At 42.6% G+C, this 22,749-nt stretch overlaps 1 protein-coding gene across 2 annotated transcripts in view; it reads right to left on the bottom strand.

The window, feature by feature from the left end:
* Positions 1 to 2,559: 2,559 nt before the first annotated feature.
* The window catches only part of spns2 (SPNS lysolipid transporter 2, sphingosine-1-phosphate), a 74,926-nt gene continuing 54,736 nt past the window's right edge, over positions 2,560 to 22,749 (bottom strand). Inside the window, exons 7-13 of one of the 2 annotated variants that reach the window (XM_030069364.1) lie at positions 22,421 to 22,573; positions 21,676 to 21,865; positions 18,727 to 18,792; positions 17,984 to 18,082; positions 12,811 to 12,974; positions 10,402 to 10,448; positions 2,560 to 6,226 (exon numbers count right to left, since the gene is read on the bottom strand). In XM_030069364.1, coding sequence (XP_029925224.1) covers positions 10,406 to 10,448; positions 12,811 to 12,974; positions 17,984 to 18,082; positions 18,727 to 18,792; positions 21,676 to 21,865; positions 22,421 to 22,573 — 715 coding nt within the window. In that variant the 3' untranslated portion in view covers positions 2,560 to 6,226; positions 10,402 to 10,405. The remainder of the gene's footprint in view (positions 6,227 to 10,401; positions 10,449 to 12,810; positions 12,975 to 17,983; positions 18,083 to 18,726; positions 18,793 to 21,675; positions 21,866 to 22,420; positions 22,574 to 22,749) is intronic. The other variant, XM_030069363.1, reaches the window with a different exon arrangement.

The following is a 22,749-nucleotide window of genomic DNA, read 5'->3' as shown; positions in this document are numbered from 1 at the left end:
CCCCATGTACAGCTCTGCCCTCGTGAAGTCCTCGACGTTTTTTTTTTTTTTTTTTAAAGTGTACGGTACTTTAGTTAAAATCACCCATATCTCCGGAACTGTATGTCATATCGACCTGGAAACAATTTCTTCGACCCTTCTGAATCCAACAATACCAGAAGTCTGTGCGACTTCTGGTTCCGGAGGTATGAGAATTTTTTTTAACAAGTCCCGCCCACTTCCCAACGTCACAGGAAGTCGTGGGTGGTACCGTTGGAAAGCTCGTGGCCAAATTAGTGGGGGTACAAAATGTTTTCAAGTCGATTAAAGAAGTGGTTTTACTTAATTTTAGCTCCTTCGAAGGAGCAACAGCTTTTCGAGATCTCTCCAGAGTGTTTCTCACCTAACCCTAATTTCTCAGTTGCTAACAAAGTAGTTCCACCAGTTGCTAACTGGTGGAACTGCTTTGTCTCTGTATGACAAAAGTACAGCACTGAAAGGAAGTGTGGCGTAATGATACGGAAACAAAGTATTTCCACCAGTTACTGAGCAAGCAATGAATCCCCAACAAATATATGATGTTGTGCATCCTTCCAAACATTTTTTCAGCTTTGGATCACCATTGAAAATTGCGTTGTTGCTGGCTGGGCCGTGTACACTTCACTGTGGAGAAGAACATTCGCAGTGAAGCGCTCGCGACGCGGAAGGAGCTGACGGGTCACAGTTGGAGGATTACTCCTACAAGAATTGAACTGCCACATTGTCATTCCTTGCTCCATTTCTAAAAGTTCAGTTAATCACTTCATTGAAGTGTTTCTGTCATATTAAACATTTGAATTTAAATGAATTAGCTGTTTATTTCTCCAAACACACAAAATCCTACCGTAAAACTTAAGTGTTGCTTTTATAATGCAAAATCCTCATTAACACATTTTTCAGTTTTCATATTTACACTTGAACTGAAAGTGTGAGTAAATTGCGAGTACATTTCCTGATGACAGGACACCGTGACACATTGTAGTATCTAAATGCAATGCAGTCAAAAGCTTTTTAGTCCTGCACAGCTGACATTTTGAAGCTGCAGATCCACCAGCAGCTACTTGCAATCTAATTTTACCCAGTGTGTTGCTCAGGGTTTGTCCTTTGTGAATTAAAGCGGCAAAGTGCAAATGGAAATTCCACTGCTTGCAAAAGTGGCTCCCCCTTTTCCTGTCTACACCCCAATGTTTCCTGCCTGCCGCATGACTAGGTGTGTTGACTTTTAGATTGGAACATCTATAGGGGTGCATGTTGGTCGAACTGTGGGAAAGGGTGTTGCTCTCTCTGGGTCATCCAGAGAGCAAACACAAGAATTACACTGATTCTTCACTTCTGTCTTCCTCTGGGACCTCTAATCTTCCCCTCTTGAAATGACAGTCTTTTATTATATCTAGAAGGAGGAAATCTCAGTTAGGGGATCCATTTAAAACACAGCACTACCTAATTAAAGGCCTCACACCTGAGCATGTTTCTTCCTCCTTTGTCACAACTGCAGTGTATACTTAGCTTTGTATTTGTGCAGCCCTGTCATACAGAAGCCCATTAGTGCTGCTGCCTGCTATGTAAGGTAACGCCGCCCCATCTAATGAACCTCACCACACTGACGACCTTTAGCTGTGGACTTCCTCGGTTCCTGTGAAGGTAAATATTGTGTTGTTATTTCATGGCGTCCACCCCGCGGATGGAGCCCTGTGTCGTGTCTGTGATGTGTCAGTGCGTCTGTAAACCACTCTTGGGACGACTGCAAGATTACTTTACAAACCAAGACTCACAGCCCCCTGGCTGACCGCACCTGGACAATACAGTGGTTCATTCACAGACCGGTGCAGGCTTACTCTTCCTTCACTCTGATAAAAATCAAGCCTTTGTGAGCCTTGTCCAAAGACGAGGAAAAGAGGGGGAATAAATGAGTCCAAGGCAAGTGAGGGTCCTATACTCTCAATAGTGCAGTTTGTTCTAAAGCAGCCTATACATTTACCTTTTAACTTGTCTTGGTAGCCCTGTGTACAGCGAGGCTGCACTGTGACAAAGTGTACTGACTCAGCTCTGTGACCTGAGTTTAGAGCTTGTGCTATTTTTTATTTATTTATTTATTTTTTTTTTTAAAGAATAGTCCATTAGTGTAAGAAGTGTGCAAATGACCTTATTTAAAATAAAATAATAATAATTAAAAAAAAGTAGACTGGTTTGCGCTGCATTTTTTTTTTTTTTTTTTTTTTTTTTTGAACAAACTTGAAAAATAGCATTCTCCCCTGCTCATTTACAATATTTACAGTCATTACTCATGGCCATATTTGCCTGTTTATGACTTCAGTTGGCTGACTAATCTGTGGATGACTGATTTAAAATAATTTAATATTTAATACTCAGCTCTATCTAACATTGAATGGGCTTTGCCAGAATTTGGATTACAACAAGTCTCTTGATTCATAACCATGATTCACAGTTGACTTCAGGCCTGGTCTACATGATTTTTTTTTTTATTCACTTGTATTTTATGAATGTCTCACAAAGTAACAAGGAAGATTCAACAAGGTGGTATGAATTGATTAAATAAGTTTATTTGATTTACAGAGACGTGTACATTTTATATCAACCCCAAAGGGAGCATCACAGTTCATTTCTAGTATAATATTGTTTGATTTCTCTCACTTTTGTCTTGTGTACTGACTTGCTCTAAAAATAAAAAATAACCTCTGTTTTCTGCTCAACATCAGAAATAGGTTTCTTTATACACAATTCTTGTATGACAAGAAATAGCACATTCTCAATACATCACTTCAGTGATTATTACACAATATTATTTGATATACAACAGACTTATACTCCTAAAGGATTGATGCTAAATCAGCTAAATTTGGCAAGGTGAAACTCAATTCATGACCCATCCAACCAGAGCCAGCTTCCCTTCTGAAGATAAATGGCAAAACGTCAGCACTTACTGTGAGCATGAAGTGTGGTCGAGGCTGTGAAGTGGATGCTAGACGATGGTTAACATAAATCCCTGAACATTAAGCGTGCAAAACGGTTGTTCTACAAAAAGAAACATCGAACAGCTACAAAAATGAATGAAAAAGTATTGTGCCACAAAGAGGAGGCCAATACATTGTCTTCAAAATTATCACATTGCAGTTCCTTGTGTGGGTGTGTGAGTGTGTGTGTGTGTGTGTGCAACATGTTTCTCTATGTGAGATGTCCAATTCATGATCACAGTAAACACCATGAACCTTAGTGATGTAAAAAGGTATTGTGTTGTTTCATTGTGATACAATAGGATGAACATACAAGCATTTCTAAACCCAAAGACAAACAACAATTGTCATATACTACCTTAAACTTCCCTTTACAGATTATTCTTCATTATGGTAACAAACCAAACAAATAAATACATTGCTTCCAAGCCATCATTTACAATATATTAAAGTTGCTGCATGATATAGCTATATATATATATATAGATAGATCTCTACTGTAGTCATTTTATAAAACTCATTTGGTAGAAAAAAAAAAGAAATTTGATAAAAGGAAGGTAAGAAGCTTCATTAAGATGATGTAGGTGTGTAAACACGTCAGGTTGGACAGAATCACATTCAGAGAGCTCCACACAGTTTGAGAGAAGCTAAAGCTAATGATCTGGCAAACAAGGACACAGCCCACACAGCACCCCGCACACATCTAGTGAGTCACACTCACATACCAATGCTACAAGAACCATCTCAAAGCCTTGCTTTTATTTTTCTGCAAAGTTCAGTCTGTCCTCCTCCTCCTCCCCCTCCTGTGTTTCTTGGAGGTCTGCAAGGTGCTTTTCCCTTTATCCAGAAGTTTTGAAACCACTGAGTCCATTTGTGGTTTCAAGGGTTCAGAAAAAAAAAACTGCAATACACTCCAAAATATTACCCTTCAAGAGTACTTCTGATCAGGCTTAAGTATTTACACACAGCTAGCTGTCGTCTTTCCCTCTGACATATTGTTCTTTGTGGTAGATTGCATTGAATTTGCATAACTAAAAATGTGATGCTGTTGTTGATGCATAGAGTGATGGAGAAATAAAATCCAGGCAGGCCACAATGTTTCTTGCAGATTGTGCAGTTCAGAGCGTGTACCTCTGTTTCCTACATACACCTCTATGTGGTATTCTGGTGCTTTTATGTAATGCCCAAACTCTCTTTCTCTGTGACATCTGGGGGCATGCTGGTTCGGTTTCAGGGGGATTCATTGCTTATCCTTTATCGCCGATAAAAGCTTTCTGTCAGTCTAACCTGGGGCCAATAGATTTGCAGTTCCTGTCCGGGATTTTGATTTCCCTCACTAATAAACTGACGACTGTGGCTCCAGCTCTTTTTCAAAGGTCCTTTCTTCTAATCATGGAATGAGATATCTACAATTGCGAAGGGAAGGGTCTCTTCTCACAATGCCTGTTATTGTGACTAGCGCAGACTGGAATCCATCGTTAAAAGTGACTCCGTCTCTATGTGGGTGTTGTGTCCAGAAATTCAAAACCAGCCATCAGAGAGCCTACCCTTTAAAGGGAACCTCAGCTCACTGATAAGGCAGTGTGGATGAGAGGTTGGATTTCCTTGACATTAAAATTCTTGTATTGCTTCTCGTGTACACAAAGACAGGTGTTACTCTTTAAAATGGCTCCAAGTTTAAAGAATAGCATTACTTTTTTTGTTTGTTTTTTTGGGAAAGACATGTACATTAAAAATTATAAAACATATAATCCAGTGTCCTCTCTACATTGCCTGGATTGCATCATCCCTCTGAAACAATCATAGGCAGTAACCTCCAGTTTCAAATCCAACATCACACAGACGAATAAAAGAAAATCACAAGAAAGCTTGTGAAAAGTAATGTGCAGAAATCTTTCATCTCTGTCATGTTTTCTGGCACCGTCTACATTGATATACTATAAGTGCTAAAAGTAAAAAAAAAAAAAAAAAAAAAAAAAAAGACATGAGGATCAATAGAAACTGCTTGCTTGTTCTGTTGATGTGAAAGCTCCAAGTCTTAAGGCTGATTCACTGACCTTTAGACAGTAACACTATTTGGCCTTTCATTAACTGTTATGTTTACATGCACAGCAAAACTTTGATCTTGATGCGATTATGAGAATACTGCGATTAATGCATTCATCATGTAAATGCTCTAATCTAATCATGTCGCTGTGAATTTTGTTTTATTAACACTGCAGCAGAGACAAGTTGAGTAATAAGATATTAACCAAACTACTGGAGGGTTGTTTGAACACATAAACACCACTTTCCAAACAGTTTTGTTCAGCATATTTTAAGGAGTGGCCTCACTTACTTGCTGCTATCTGTTTACATAAAGGCTCCATGCGTTTAATGTCAGCACTGAATGAACTGTGCAAAAAATTTGCATGAAAGAAACAGAAAAACCAAGGCAGAAAAGCGACTGCAGTTTAGGACAGGAGGGAAATGGTCACTAACAGCAAATGATGTACTCCAGTATGCAATGATCCATGAAAATAGTATTGAAAAATAACACACACATTTGCTCTGTGTATGGAAACCGCTAAATCACACTAGTCTCATAGTCAAAGTACGGGCAAAAATTTTTATAGTGTGCATGTAAACATAACCAGTGACGCCATGAAGGTTGATGGTGGTCAGTGCAAAGTCTGAAGGAATGTAATGACGCTATGGCACTTGGTGCAGATTGACAGCCGATGTAACAGACAGACAGACACAGATAGACAGACACAGACAGACAGACCATTGTACAGACAGGCAGACAAACAGGGCAGGTTCATGGTCAGCATTCAGTAGTATGGCATCGGGAGCGGGGTGGTAGCGGGGTCACGGGGGGTCTTACCGCCCCACCGCCTCCCTGGAAGGTTCAGTGGATCCTTGCTGACAGAGGTGAAGAGGACACCAGCTGTCAGCCTGGCCGGCTTCAACACACTGCTGTGTGCCTTCTCACCGACCTGTGATTTAGAGGTGTGTAGAGGAGGGGCAAGACGCTCCCTCTTTTCCAGTTATTAACAGCCTCCATGTACAGAGCATGTACAGAGGAAGAGTGGGAGCCAAGAGGAGGATGATTTAGGTGGCGGCGGCAGTGACGATGATGAGGACACTGGCGTGGTTTTAAAGATGTGGATCAGCTGCCCTCGCTGTTTATCTCCTTTTTGTCATCCTTATTTAGTTTGGTTGCTCTTTTGGATGGCCCCTCACTTGGTTGTCACCTGACAGAGAGAGAGAGAGAAGGAAACAGCATGGTTAGAGTCTGTCCTCACCACGGGGACATTCTCATGTAATTAATGTTGAGGTCGAAAGCTCCTGGGCCATCTGTTAGGACCTTCCTGATAACACCCACCCAGTAGGAGCAGCCTCTGACCTACATGTTGGACTGTACACAACATACCAAAACACAGTGCAGAAATCCTCCATCTGCATACCAAGCACAACAGAATCACTGCACTTTCAGGACGTACAGATTGGGGATTTACAGCTGCATGTTGATGTGGACCAACCATGATGCACGAGCCTCACTATACACTGCAGTTTAGCAGCTAGTCAACGATTTTTGCCTTTAACATCAATAACCATACGGAGAGTTAATTTGCACTTAAATAATTTGGCAGATTTTTTTTTAATGGGCCATATATTTTTGTCTGTGACGTTTTTTGTTGTTGTTGTTTTTTGCTACCGAAATGGTAGCAAATGGCTGCTCTCAAAATGGACTGAACAGACTGATGGGCTGAAATGACTCCTTCATGATAATTCAACCTGACTTGGTAAAAAATGCATTCCAGCTGCTGAAGTACACATAAACAAAGCCAGCATTGTCGGGGAAAACGCGGTGCCAGAGGGAACACTATATTCCAGTTGGAGCTTGGGTCATTAAGCGCTCATGGGGCCACGGCTGTGATCTCCCCAGATTGGATGAGAGAGATGGCAGTGAGTCCCGCTGTTTGTTGTGGTCTGTCATTACAGTGCAATCCCTCTGCCCTGGATGCTCCAGTACACAAGCTACCACTGCTGCTACAATAGGATTAGTGCAGGGGGCTTGGCACAGCACTGATCCAGGCTAGTGTCTTGCATTCACACACATATTTGTATGCATTCAGCGGATAGAGATTCCGTCCTCTCTGAGACTGATCATTTTCTTCACTTATTAGCCTGCATTGTTACTGTAAAACCTCAGCAAATTGTTTATGTTTATGGGCCAAACTTGAAGTGAAGTTGTTCAAATGCCATAATTAAGAGTTTTGAATGCTTTGATATCTGCAAGGCTGGCCTGCCTCCTCCCAGCTTTAGTATCACTGTGGTGGAGATTGTTGGCTTCTCAAGCAAAGGGGGAGGTCTGATTGGTCTGGCGAGCAATCAAACTCTTATCAAACCGACTTGTAGTAGGTTTTTGGCTGGGAGAACGTGAATCATGACTGAACATGGCTGGGCTGAATCATCTGACACTACTATAGGTCTGGCTGGCTTCACATTCAGGGGACAGATGGAGGAAGCATTGAATGGCCTGATAAGCACGAGCATAGACACATTTAGGAAAGCACTGATTGGGGTTCACTCTCTTTTTTTTCACTCTCTCACTTTTTTTCACTCTCTTGGTGTATTGTATGCTGCAGAGTTCACATCAGAGCCTCCATGTGCACTGTGGACAAGTGTGTGTATGTGTGTGTGTGTGTGTGTGTGTGTGTGTGTGTGTGTGTGTGTGTGTGTGTGTGTGTGGTCTGTGGTTAGCGCTCTGCCCGGCACTGTGAACCCGCTCAGCACTGCTGACTGAGGACTCAAAGCTTTTGTTGAGTGATAAGAGCAGTTATGAAGGAAAGTGTGAGCCTGCACCTGTATAAACACTTTTAACAGTTTTGAGTTTGGACAGCAGAGACTAAGCCGGAGTGTTGCCTCGTGTTGTGAATTTCCTCCCCGAGAAGTCAGGGGTTACCAGTCGGTGAATAAATAAGTGTTGAGCCCCGCTGTCAGATCTCCCACTGATCTTCTGACAGCCTCCAACTTGGGGATCTCCTCTAGTTAATGTGTGCTGTGGAGTGAGTCCATGTTCAGTGGTCAGCAGAGGCCGCTTACTCCTGCAGAGGAAGTTAATTGGATCTCACTTTATCTGATCTCTGTCTGGGATTGCATCACTGGAGATTAATAGCTTGCGATGTATAACAGCTTAGAGCGATTGCCGCCTCTCTCCATCCTCATTTATCCGATGGTCCCCTGTCTTCAGTCCTCTCCCTCTGATTTTTTGCCTTTTTAAATTCTTCTAATTCTTTTCTGTGCTTTTACCTATGCTGCAATTCAATGGATCCTCCTTACAGTTACAATGAAAAGTCATTTGAGAGGCTCTTAAAATCCTTAATCCTTAACTTGACGTATTTCCAGTTGAAACAGGTTATTGGGGCGGCATCTTTCAGTTAGGCAGAGAAAGGCTTTTTTTATTTGATGGGATGGGGCGTGATGGTCCAAAAATGTGATGTTTTTTGAGCCTAGCACAGCCACACACTGATTCTGACTACTGAGAGGTTTGAACCATTTGGAAACCATTTCTTTTTCTTTTTTTTTCATTTCAGTGTGACTTTAAATCATCACTGTTGCTAGTGCTATGGGTATTATTTTCACCTCCCTTAATTTGCTTCCCAGATTGACAGCATGTCGGAAGTGTGAAAGCTGTCTTTGTCAACAAGGAGCAGGCAACTGTGAACTGTATTGATCTGTGAGCAAATATTGCCTGCCTCAGATTGGATTAGCCTCCAAAACCAATTTGTTGCAAATCTATCACCACAAGCTGCCCTTCATGTTCCAGATCAGAACAGAAAGGGATATTCAAGATTCAACTCTGCCCTCATGTCGCTGCAGCCACTATAATTAGCCTTTTTGACAGCAGAGGGGAAAAGCTTTAGCTCCTGTGTGTGGCACAGAGCTGATGAAACCCCGAGGCGAGGAGCAGAAAATGCCACTCATGGACTGAAACCTGAAACGTGTTGCAGCCACACAGGAGCCTTTCATGTTACCTGCCATTCGCTCCGCATGCTAATGTCACCCTGTCACTGGTAATGACACCGCAGTCCCTAAGATCCTGAGATCATCCTCTCTGCAGCCTCTCCGGGAATTTGCACTTTTGTGAAGGAAAGTTTTTTGGGGGTTTTTCACCCACATCAAGCATTGCCCTCACATACTGCAAGGACTAGCAATTTTGGCAAATCATTGCACTTCTTCTTGGACAAAAACCTATCCATCATGTAAGACATGATTAGGAACTTGAGTTTTCTGGTTTTCCAAAGTTGAGGCAATTTTAAATATTCCAATCAGAGTGCTTCTCAGCAAGCTTACGATCACCTCTTTGTTCTTGGGATCTAGTCAATCCTTGCACAAATAAAACCAGAAAAAAAAAACACAAATTGATTTGCATTTCTTTGCAAAAGCATCCACAAAATATAATGCTGTTTGGTCACCATAATCCAAGAAAAACACTTCAAATACAAGAAGTGTGATATGAGATGAAATGATTTGTTTGTCATTCACTCATTACACTTTGTTACAACCGTGGGCATTTCCTACTAAAGGACACAGACAGGACATTATGTGGCGATGATACTAATAAACCCAACAATATATACATGAATCATCTGTTCATTGCACATTTTGTTAATATGAACTAGCCCACACAGGGGAACAAAGAACTGAATACGCATGTGCAAAACCTTGACCTGTTGGCTAAACCTGATAACCTTTACAAGAAAGTCACAACAAAAACCTCGTCCTTGCAATCAGTGAGTCAGAGTTTAATCTTGTTATTCTTAACTGGCAACTACAGTAGCTCTCTATTGTCCTACTGAGCGGAGCTGCCTGGTGTATTGCCAACTGTTGTGAGTTTTTTCTCAGTTAATAATTACTGAGAGAGCTTTTGCACCATGTGTGTGAGTCTGATAAAGGCAGGAAGGAGGCAAGGCAACTCAGGTCTTGATAAGATGCCAGATACAAAGCCAAATAACCCCACCAAGAATGCCCAGACACTTCATTAATACAATGGGACAGGAAACAGATCATAGATCAATCGTGTGTATCATCATGCGTATCACTTCCAGTGTTTACACTGTCATGATTAAAAGGTCTGGATAGGACAGGATTGAAAGGTGCTTTTAAGCGACTTAAAAATGTCTCAAAAATTATCATGTTTGCAGAGCTTGTTGAATTTGTCTTCTAATGAAAGGAGGGCTGCACCATGCTTGCCAAGAAGTAAAAAAAAAAAAAAAAAAAAAAGCAGCTCTATAAATGTTTATGTTCCATGAATGTCTCCTCTTTATCAGCCTCTTACTTTGCTCTTAAAATTGCTGATGTGAAAAGCTGTAAAGAGAAAAGGCCTCTTTCGGAGAAAAAGGCCTATTTGAATGCAAATTACCTGGTCATACCTTGACGGAGGAGGGCGGCCGTGTCAGCTGGTTCAACCTGGCAATGACAGAAAAACAGTTTCAGGAATAAAAAATGCACAACTTTAGACAGATAGTACGCACCTACATGCAATAGCCATCTTCCTCCTCTTTCAATCTGCTTCTCCCCTCTCTGTTTCTCATCACATATAATCACCTGTCTTCCTCAGTCTCTCCATCTCTTATCCTCACTTCTTGACAGTGAGCTTCTCTGATCCTGCAGGCTGTAAACCTCAGCCTGTCTTGACCCATGCTGCATCTGTACTGTCAAGAAGTACTGGCATAGCACATGAGACAGATGTGCTCTCACACACGTGTAAGTATGTGTGTGTGTGCGTGTTGTATGTGTATGTGGGTGTGTGTTGGGGTGGAATATGCACTGAACCTGAGCTATTAATGGCATCCCTTCAGCCAAAAAAAGCTAACAACCTAGAAATAATAAAGCACTCTTCTAGGCTGGAAATAGACAGGCGCGCTCCAATGAGTAACTCATTGGGCTCCATGCCTCTTATAAATAGCTGAGTATGTGAGGACACAGTCGTAGAAGAGCAGAAAAAAGCTGCAACGAGCTAAAGTCAGGGGAAATTTATAAATCGGGGGCTTTAGAGCATGAATGGATGCTATAAATATCGCGGTTGTGGAATAACCCAAGTTTTATGTAGTTGTTGATGTTGTCACTTTGTTGGTCCCTGAAGTGCCGTTTGATGCTTGTTGCCTAAAAGCTGCTGCTGTCTAAGTTTGACTGGAGCCTTTTCTTCTTTGTTGAGATGTTACTCATTCCAAATCTATAGGGGTTGTGCAGACGACTGTGGAATATTATATTCTGCCATATGATGCATTCCAACATGTTAGTTCAAGATTAACCCTTCTATAATTGAAACATGCAAGCGGAGATGGAAGTGCTCGAATCTTGTGTTTAAAGGAACAGTTCAAACAAAATACAAAAAGATATGCTCCCATCTTCTGTGGTGCAAACTATCCATCTAGATGTTTAGTGAGCCCTAATCCTTTTTAACTCTATCTGCTTGGTTATTAGTCTTGCCTTATGCGGTGTGGAAGTGAATGGGCTGTGGTTAGATATAGTCTGAATGAACATGTTCCACCCTCGCACACTGAACAGTAATGCGGTCAGATACTTTGAACCACATTATCAAACCACAAAATAGTGTCAATTACTGGCATGAGGGCAAGAGTGTGACTTTATTTATCATTGTTCTGCTTTTCTTCCCCTTTCTTTCCTGGCCCGGGGCCCACGGACAGCCACAGCATGGCTTACAAGTAGCGGCCATGGTTCTCTGCCTTAGCTATGACTCCTCTGAGGCAACAGGAGAGATGTTAACTGCTGGGATGGTAGCTCACCCCTAGGATTATATTATGCAGTAAATCCTCCAAAAAGTGAAGTTGGTGGTTTCCACAAAAGATCTGTGACTGCATTTTACACTTCTGCAAGTTTCACTATGTAGAGGCCTATATTTCAAACTTAAATGGTTCGAGATATGGTCATTCTGCTCATGCTGGACTTAAATGTTTCGAGGGTCTGCCCTCTGTGGGGAGTTCCAGCGTGGGAACGACCAACGACCGGCACCCAGCACCACAGGGTGAAGACAGATATTGCAGATGAACGTCAGACATCAGACTGCCACCCAGCCTAAAAAGGTCCCTCATCTTCAACAGGAAGGAAGTCATTTCTTAGAGCCCTGGCATCAGGGGAGCCAGTCAATGTGATAAAAATGAAGAAAAAAAGGAAGAGGGAAAAAAACACTCATGTCTCACTATCCGAAAGAGGATGAGTGTGTTTGTTTTAGCCTTTTAAGGCCATGACCAGCTACTGTGCCCTCTGGGTTTGTGTTTTGGTGCTGGAAAGGGGAAAATATGAATGAATATGAGGGGTGGTAGCTCATAAAAGACTAAGCAAGCACACTTTAATAAATTGATGGCTGGAACAGCTTGTGTCAGCTCTGGAGCACTTTCAGCTGACTGGGGCTTTCTTTTGGCTTCAAGGCCTCTATGAGTCTTGCAAGCCTGGCTCCGCTGTTGGCATGAGTGCCAGGGCAGTTTGTCCCTGACATACCTCTGACTCCGGGATTAGGATAAAACAATACGGCTTCCTCCTGAAAGTTTTTTCGACCTGTAACCTGGTTGTGGCTCCAAATGAAACCAAAGTTATTTGCTACTTCTGCAAATTCATGCAGTCAGGCATTGTTTTTGCAATGAAAAATGTTCAACCTGTTTTCTGCCGAGAAGGACAGAGAAGGGCAGCGATCAATTCTCAAGACATCCCTAGTCAGTATAAATTATTTAAAAAATGGATTTCTAAATAATGAATGAGTTAATGATGCGTTGTTTGCCACATGGATTCAAACAGCGCGTGAGTCACTTACTGTTTCTCGGCCTTCTCCCGGTCATCCAGGAAAAACAGAGCAGTCGCCAGGAAGAACATGCCCCCCAGGACGATGACAAAGGGACAGAGCATGAGGGCATAGCCCAAACTGAGGAACTGCCACAGCACTGACGTAGCATAGCTCTCCTGAAGGGCGTCTGAGATCTGCACCCATGCATGCCACAGAAACACACCCACACCCACAAAGACAGTCACACACACAAAAAAAGAACACAGGATGGCTTTATTGAGATGAGCCATTCAGGGGTTAGCTGTGAAAACATCATTCCATGCTCTGAGTCTGACTGATACATGAAGCTATGCTGCTCGTACACTCACACTTACTGAGTGCTTTACCAGTGCAGCATGCGGATATTTCATCATGGCAACAGAAAAACCCACTCCACACGCTATGATGTAAGATGCCCTGTTTTTGTTTTAAACGAGGCAGAATTTTCGCCGCTAATAGGTCATCGTTTTGTGGAAGGCTTGAGTAACACTGGCGAGGAGAGTCTGTCGTGCATGGCGCTAAGGAAAACAACAGCTGGGAGGGGATGGTGGGGTGTGAAGTGGCAAAATCTGCCTTCCTATAGCAGTTCTCCAACACTTATGGATCACCGTACTGGCAATCAAGACAGAGAGAGAGAGGGAGAGAGAGAGAGAAATACCAAGCTTAGGACACACTTCTTCATGAAAATAACATAATATCTCCTTGGAGAAAAATCTTCCATCGCCTTACAGGCAGCAAAATATGTCAGCGCCTGTCATAAACTGAGAGAAATTCATTTAACCAACACATGAAAGCTCTAACCATCCCCCTGTTCATCTGCCTCCTGCATGCAATATTATATACAATATTACTTTACTGTAACTCAATGGTCTTACGATGTTTTATTTAATGATATGTTATATTATATTGTATTGTTTTATGTAAAATGTTTGTATCTAACAGCTTTGTCAATATTGTTCCTGAATTTTTATGCTAATAAACCTCATTGAAGCTGAAAGTGAATTGAGAGAGAGAGAGAGAGAGAGAGAGAGAGAGAGAGAAGAGGCTGGTGATTATAGCCCTCGGTGGCTTGGTGTATTTGTGTTGAAGTGCGCTCAGCAGAAATGAGGGGGTTTTCCTCTCTGTGTGTGTGTGTGTGTGTGTGTGTGTGGGTGAGTGAGGGTCTGAGCGCACACAGGTCACCCTGGCTGAAGCACATTGATTATATGTTAGCATCAGCAGAAAGAGACTCTCTGCAGGGAGAGCAGGAGAACTGCTGACGGGAGGATGTCAGAGGGAGCGACTGACTGAGTGCGTGCACGGAGAGCATGCATGTGTATGTGTGCGTGCGTGTGTGTGTGCACGCAGAGTGAGACGGGAGTGTTCGAGAAAGAACATAAATACAGAAGTGCACGTGTGAGACAAAAGCTGGTGCGCGTCCAGTAGCTGTGTGTGTGGGCAGCGCAGAGCCCAGTCAGTCAGGTATGTGCTGTGCTGCACTCCATCGCCTGCCATATGCACAGAACTGCTGATGATAAAATGGCTTGGCTAAAAATACATAGCAGACTGATGCTTGTCTAATTATTGTACTTGTGCTAGCAGGCATTTCTTGGTAGATTGCGGGGAGATTGTTCCTGGCGTTCCCCTGCCACCCACTCTGCCTCGGGCCATGTCCCGCTCGTATATGGAGCTCGTCCATTACGTGTGTTTCTCACGGGACGGCTCCTACGCGACAACTGCCGTGGACTACGTGCTGATGAGGCTGTATCTTGGCTCAGGCTGCGAGAGCTTCAGATGCTCTAATGCACTTTTCACACAGCAAAGAAGGTGGTAGTTTTGTGGCCATGGCCCGCTAGCTAATTAAAGGACCTGTTCACCCAAAAATACACAAAAAGCCATTTTCCCCACTTAACCGCAGAGCTTTTCAAAAACAGCGACACAGTATTGGGCATAATCCGCAGCCCTCCGGGACAACGCGCTTTGTTGGGAACTATTTCCTGTCAAAAAACACTGGCAAACTCTTGCTATCTGCACACAGATTGCTATTTGTTCTTGTGAAGCAAACAGTTCCCAACAAATCTCTTTGGCCCCAGGGTCTATGGATTTTCTGTGTCCTTATTTTTGGAAAGAACTGTTGCTGCTGAGTTTTTCAGACGTAAATTTTTGGCGTGTTTGAGCTCCAGAAACAAACACCCATCCAGTGCCGTTCTATTGGGGTGAAGGGAGACAGGGGACATCACAGTAGAATGGAAACCTCGCCAGATCACACAGTCTGGATAGATAGGTTGCACTAAGGGCAGGTGGGAAAATATCTCTTTTTTTTTTTTTTTGTACTTTGTATTATTCTTTCAATATCCACACACACACACGCCTAAAAGGTAAAACTTCAGCAGGTCCAATATTTGGCACATATGTACATGTTAAACTCCAGCTCTGAACTAAAAGCCTGACTCAAGGCTTTCTCCTGTGGTTGCTAAGCAATAATGAGCTGTCTGTTTATCTATTTTTCTAGAGTTCTATCTTCATCACTTTTGCCTCTATGCCTCTTTGCAGGATTATGTGCCAGTGTGGGCGACTGTGCATCCGCCCGCACTGAGTGTGCGTCATGACAAGTCCATCACACTCGGATGTTAAACCTCAGCTGAGGAACTGAGGACTGAGTGGTGACGCACTTGGTGCATTCTGGGCCTCGGTGGTCAGGAGTTTGTGGAGGGGTGAGAAACCCAGGGACATTCAGCATGTCACTCAGAGGAGAGGCTGCCCCGGAGGCCGCATGGAGGAACAGGGTGACTGGCTGACTGCGGGGCTGTGACGGGCTACTTCTGGTTGCCAGTGTGTGTGTGTGTATGTGTGTGTTACAATATTCTGACATTTGACGCTTGTTGAAATATCACTAGAGCATTGGCCTTGCACAAAACCCCATCCACGCATGTTTCAAGTTCCGGACTGAGTCACACTGTCTTCCAAGGTGTCAGTCTCCTAATGTGCCGGTAGGAAGTGTTCTGTTTGTACGATGTAAAAATGGCACCGGGGCTTTATTTGATCGGTAAAACCAATGCCGTTTTTTTTCTTGATTCTGTTTTCAAGAGGCTTTTTTGTGCTGCCAGTTTTGTTCTTGTCTTTTGAAGTGCTTGTCAGCAGTTGACGCTGGTATTAACATCTCTATTTGTACAAAAAAGAAAAACAAGAACATGTCTTTCCATGCAGCTCGACAGACGCATCTGTCACAGGCGGAGGATCTCAAGGACTCGAGGATCAGTCTGATTCGCTAATCAAAGAATAACTTCCTCTGCCTCTGTTTACATGACCCAGACTCTGAGCCAGAGATATGGCAATTAGACACAATGTAAACACGTAACAGTGAGGCAATCTATTCTCTCAGCTATTTGCTGATCCCAAAGTGATCGTTAAACATTAATAAGAATACTTAACAATTAGGGTGTGAGGTGTACACTGTGCTACATGGTCATGGTGTTATTGCTGCATAGTGGTAAGATAAGCAGCTCTGAACACATACTGAGTTTCCACAGGTGGAGGCAACTCATTACATTTAATCCTTACAGTGCTTGTGTAGCTTTTATTGTGTACTTGTACTTTTTTTAGTATTTGTACAAGTCGATAATTTTATTTTAACTTAAGTACATTTTTTCTTAAGAATTGTAGATCACTACATTTGAAATCACATCTGTTACAGAGTGCAGTTATAGAGCCTTTTAGAGTGAGCAGTCAGCAGAAATGGCTTTATGTTGCTGGTGCACTTTTTCTAATTTCCAAATTTCTGATTAATTGACTAACTTGAACTAGACTAGAGCTGTTTAAGAATTGAATTGAATGGAAAAGATCACACTTAACAAAGCTGTCATTTTGAAAAATAACTTAAAAATTTGTACTCTTGGCTAATTCTTACTTTTACATATGTAAGTCAATTTTAGAGCAGTAATTTCACTTCTACTTGTGTAAAATATCAGCAAAGCAACGACATTTCTACCTGACTAGCGATTTCTTCTACTTCCACCACTGCTCATTTGCCCCAAGAAATACCTTCATTTGTGTCACGTTTGTATGTGACATGTGCCTAGTTTTCGCACACTGCCCTAAGCTGAATTAGAGCATGCAAGAAGAGGTACTTCCATGGAGTTACTGTTTAACTTTAAAAAAAAATGTTCATACTCTGTTTGGAATGAAAAGAATGCCAGTTCACAATCCGAGCTGGATCCTGTTTTATTGTCCCCTGAATAGCAAGCGGGCCTTGTATTCTGGCCTCCTGGATGCAAGGACCACAGCTATTGTCTGTGGACTGACGGGGGAACACTGTGACCTTGACATGTGCAGCGTGCCAGTAAGAAACAAACATCTCCCGGACAATCGTACAGCAACTCCGGCCTGTCTAAGAGGCCACGAGATGTACTAAAAAACAACTTGGCAGAGTCTGAGGAAAAATGGTAAATTCACAACTCTGTTCACTGCCCCTCCTGAGACTAAAAGCTTCTCTTACACAAATAAGTGTCTCAATGTGACATGTGTGTGTCTGAATGACATGTTCACAGATTCATCACAGCTACCTACAAACACATTTCACCTGGGATTTATGACCTGTAGGGGTATAAACATTTGGTTTAACAGAGACTCAATTCAATTCATGATTCACTAGTTGGTAGTCTGATACAAGTCCACATTTTCTGTGTTGGAATGGTTCGGTTCAATTTGTGTTTTTAAACCACCATCTGAGTCAACGATTTGATTCAGCCAAAATTTGACATCCATTCCAGAAAAATGCAATAATGACGTGATGAAGCCTTTGGATGAAACATTATTGTGCTCACTTCATTGAAAAATAATTAATTTTATTAATTAATTAATTAATAAATAATTATTTTTTTTCAAGAGTGCAGATTTCCTTCTTTCTTCCTTCTTCTTCCCTCTGTCTTTATTGAAATCAATGTAGAAACCTTCTTGGAGAGCATTTTATCAAACAGCCAGTGCATGATTTTTTCATATTCCTTGCATTAAATTAATTTGTGAATTCATGTCAGCCTATCCCTTTTCTTGTGAAATGTAGCAGATTGATACAGTTGAATCAGAATTTATAGTCAACGCATCAATTCAATTAATGAATCATTACACCACTGATCACCTGAGATGACACTTAAACCACCGAGCAGTTCTGTTTCTGATCGAGTCTTACCAGGCCTATCAGGTACGGGCTTCCAGCGTCACCTAGAAGGTGAGAGGTGAAGCTCTGAAAGGCGACAGCCGTAGCTCTCCGCGTGGGGATCACAACAAACTGCAGAGAGAGAGAAGGAGGTGAAAAGCACATGAGATCATGTAAGGTGATGAGTAGAAAGTGGTAGAGGGGTTCGCTCATCCATAATAAAACAACTCCTACAGTCTTCGGTTATGTACACAAAGCCCTCCTCACCGGGTCTGGGTGCCCCAGGTGAGCCGGCAGGCAGTCAGGCCTGTCAGTCAGAGTGAAACTGCCAGAGCGAGAGCCGCTGTTGTCTCTCTAGTCGACTGTAGCGATCTGTCCCTGACTCTACATCCTCACCACAGTCTCCATCCAAACTGGCAGATTAAGGAGCTGGCTGGTACACATGCATTACAGGAAGTCTCATTTCATTTGGCTCACGCAAGCATGGAGCTGCCATCTCTTCCTATTCTGCCCCTCGCTTTTCACAAAAACATATATATATATATATATATAAAAAAGGGCCTCCCTCCTTTTATTTCCATGAGTGGTGTATGAATCAATCTCGGTCAGAGTGGTAATTATCAACCCCGCCCGAACTATACAGGGTCCCGGCACACTCACACATTTCATAACTCCAAATAAGAGGCTGCATCTAAAAGGGATGACCGCCATTTGTTACAGTCCACTGCGCAAGTTTCCAGTGACCCAGTGGATAAGTATAGGTTCTCAGCACGTACCATTAAAATGTCTGCCGTGATGGCCCAGTTCAGGAACAGCAGCGTTTCTCCTATGAAGATACAGACCTAAAAAAAAAAAAGAGAGAAGAAATCGTACATTTAGCCCTAACTAACCAATCAACCAATTTTTCACTGCACAGAAGGTTGGTAAGGAGACCTGCAGCCAAAAAGGGTTTCTGTGTTGCAGATACCGTCTGTGGGAGTCTGCTTCTGAATAAAAGTGCTTTGGAAGCTGCGGTTTGGGAACATGTTATTATGCTGTGGCCCAATTATACATGGATGTGCAGGCCTTCATTTTGGTCCCGTCGAGTATTTAGCCTAAGAGCTTAAAAACAGCACAACGGATGATAAGGATTGTCTATTCTAAGATTTGGCAAACATATCATTTATTAATAGGCATAAACATTGAAATGCGTTCTAACTTTTCAGATAATTCATTAAACGTTTCCCACATATGGATAAACTTTTTGTCCAATCAGAAGTCCTAAAAGCAAATTAAAATATCAAATAACATAGCAGGGGTGATATTCAGTGTATGTACACATAGGCTCTTCACATCCAAACCTCAAACAAGGGTTAGCAGCAGCTGGTGGGGCTGTTTGGCCACTTTCAATAACAGACCCAGAGGGATTTGGTTGCAGTGGAATCTCATGTATCTCTATTGCCTGGTCTGGCACTGTTTAACACCGTCGGGGGGGGCGTGTTTCCTTACTGGGGAATAACCCTTATGCCAGTCAGCCAGACCTACAGAGCCGCAGAGGCTGCCTGACCGCTGCCTGAGATGTAGACAGGTCTGTTGTGAGAGCTGCGAACCAGACACCGTGACAGACACATTGCCTTCTAAAGGGGAGAAGCTCAACCTTTCCTCCGACTAGCTGGGTGTCGAGGAGACAACAGCTGCGAGGGGTCAATCGGCCTAGACAGAGCAGCACCCACCATTACAGCCGTGTCACGCTGTATAATATGACACATCTGTCAGTGCCTTTGCCATGAAACCTGAGTTGATCACTTACAACCACCACTGTACTGTAAGGTGATTTACTATAAGACTGTACAGTGTGTAGGGCAGTGATTTTCAGACTGTGGGGCCTGAACCACTGGTGGGTCTTAGCGTGGAGATGGGTGGGTGCTGGGAAAGCTGCATCGATGCATTCTTTTTTCAGTAACAGAGAGTGGAACATTTTAAATGATGCAAAGGAGAACAATTTAATGCCTCATGGACATGATGCTCTGTGAACGCAGCCTTCCTAGCTCACTCTCAAATTTTGAAAACTAAGAACAGCCTTAAATCAACAGGGATCATAGCCCAAAGACCAAAAGTATGATGAACAATGCAGCTATGAAACCAAAACTTAAAAAGCATCTTGGAAGGAGAGAAGGGATGTTTTTTCTTGGGCTTTTCTTACAACTCTATTTCACTTTGCAAAATATTTTGTGGGGCTTGCAGCAAACAGAATCTCTACATGTGGATCCCAGCATGAAAAGGTTTGGGAACCCCTGGTGTAGAGTACTCTGAGTACAGATTATCTGGCCAATTAGTTGCTACTGTTTTATATTTTTTACAGAACACAGTGCATTTTTCTTGGATGAAGCTAAATCCCCAAGATGTGATATAAAATATTTGAGAACATCAGTCTACTCCACAATTATCCTTCCTATCCTATTCAGAGATAGAAACCAGGTGTCGCTGGAGCGGCGAAGTGCAACTGCACAAGATGCAGCGCACTCTGTCACGCAGCAACAGTGTAAAATCTAGTTTGACAGATCTGTAATTATGTAGTTAATGTGGCTATTTCCACTCCTTCGCTCTGATTGGCCAGGTCATGTGTGAAGCTGCTGTTAAACACCTGATAAACGTGCACCTTTGACCACTTAATCAACACTTGAACCAGTAATTATGCATCTCTCAGCAACCACTTTACCTACTATTCAGGCATAGTAGTGTACTGCATGGCTGAGTGCAAACAATTAATTAATTATGTAATTAATTTAATCATTGATTAAAAATAAAAGATTCATTAAAGGACATGCATTATTTATTTATTGCAATGTTATGCTACCACCACTTTATAAGAGCAGTCAGTGGCTCTTTGCTGCACTGAAACAACTGTAAAGCATGGCCTGTTGTGGCTTATTGCTTAATTAACATCCAAATCAAGATGAACTTCTCACACACAAATCAGATAATGCAGATACTGACTTTGTGAGAACAGCCAGGGCCACATTTTAGGACACGGAAACCTGTCTGTGTTCAGTTACGAGCATAGGAAATATTTTCCATCTTTTCCAGCTTTACCACATAATTATTGGCCAGCTTGCTGAAAGTCAGTTCCTACTCCTTTGTCTCTGATAAGAGTGTGAAATGCCTGCTTGGTGAGTCCAAAAAAATCCCAGTTCATTGTTTCAGGGTAGGGATTGTTAAAGTTGCGCCCTTTCCTGCTTTACATGGCAATTAGGCACGCAAACATTGCACTTGTTTGCCTGGGACCCTTCACTTTTTGCCTGATATGGTATGAACCTCAACCATGTCTGGCAGTGATTCCTAAGGGCGTTACATTTTACCTGAATCCCTCCATTATCAGGTGCAAGAACAGCTTGTGGCCACTGGGTCTAAAGGGAAGTGCCTTCAGGCGAAGTCTCCAGGCAAACATTTCCCCCGCCCTAGTGAGATTTTACACGGCCCTCTCTTGTTAAACGGGTTACCAGGCTTTCCCTTTTAATGCTGAGCCCCCAAAGCTAATCCATAATTAACACACTAGAATCACTCTCTGTCAGAAGGTCTTTTTTTTGTATTTGGGAGCTCAGTGGACTGTTGGCAGTAGGGAAGCAAAACTGGACTTAACAATTAAAGCTCATGAACAACACTCACTTCCTTCAATGTTTGATCATTATCCTGTCAGGTCTCCATATAGCACAATATGACATCGTCAATCAAGTAGTGAGGCTTACATAAGCTCCTACGATGCTCTTTTTGGCCACAACGAAGATGAGGCAGATGAAGATGGCCGAGCCCAGCATGCTGACGGCGCACACGAGCGGGTCAGCTCGCTCGGTCTTCTGGCGGCAGAGGCGCGTGGTGGCCGCCCCGATCACCACACCCAACAACCCGGTCACACAGGTGATTGCCCCGAAGATCAGACTGAAGAGGAGAGCAGAGAGGAAGGGAGATACTGTCATTCTACTTAATACAAAACCTTTTTTTCTTTTTTTTTTTATGTGTGCAGCTACACAATACATTCTACGGGTGTAGGACATGGAGGCAGGACACACACACTCACTAGGTGTGGTACAACCATGGGCATTAGCATAGATTTCCTGATTCGATTCAATCCTTCAATCGGTTTATCACTTTTTAGCTTAAATCTTTATTAGATGAATTCATGGTAAACATCATAGTTAAGTGCTATTAAGCAATGTATATTATATGAAGATAGGATTTTGAAAATAGAAAAATTAAATGCATAAATAAATGAAAATATGACTGATTTTGTTTATACTGGCAGCTGTTCCCCTTTTCATACTCGTGATTGTTCGTATGAATGTGTGACAACCAGTTCTGTCTGAAACATTGCGGAGTAAATCAAAAGGGATGCGGGTGTCTTTCTCTTTCACAAGTTCTCAAATGACATCGGTCTAATAAAGGCCGCAGTGGCTTCAAAGCTTGCATCCTTCGCTGCAGTCAGTCACCTCTCACCTGTCTTTACTGCTGCAGATCTCTTGAGTACAGGCTTCCGCCGTCTTCTGCACCACCTGGGCTCTGAACAGGTAGGTAGGAATCCACATACCAAATGCACCTGTGGCAAAAGATACTGCCGCAGACGCCAGGGAGGAAAACACATAGCTCCGACTAACCAGGAAGAAACACACACACACACACACACACACACACCCATCAGATGATTATCTTGGCATTCAAAAGAAAAACATCAGCAGACTACTGTTGTTATCCCTGACACAATCTCAAACATGTTCCTTGGTGCTGTCTCGCTCTGTTCAGAACCCATCAGATTACAAATATTTACA

This window comes from Myripristis murdjan, chromosome 14 (assembly GCF_902150065.1).
Source record: "Myripristis murdjan chromosome 14, fMyrMur1.1, whole genome shotgun sequence".
NCBI lineage: Eukaryota > Metazoa > Chordata > Actinopteri > Holocentriformes > Holocentridae > Myripristis > Myripristis murdjan.
Note: the sequence above shows the minus strand (reverse complement) of the source record. Positions and strands in the feature narration are given on the sequence as shown.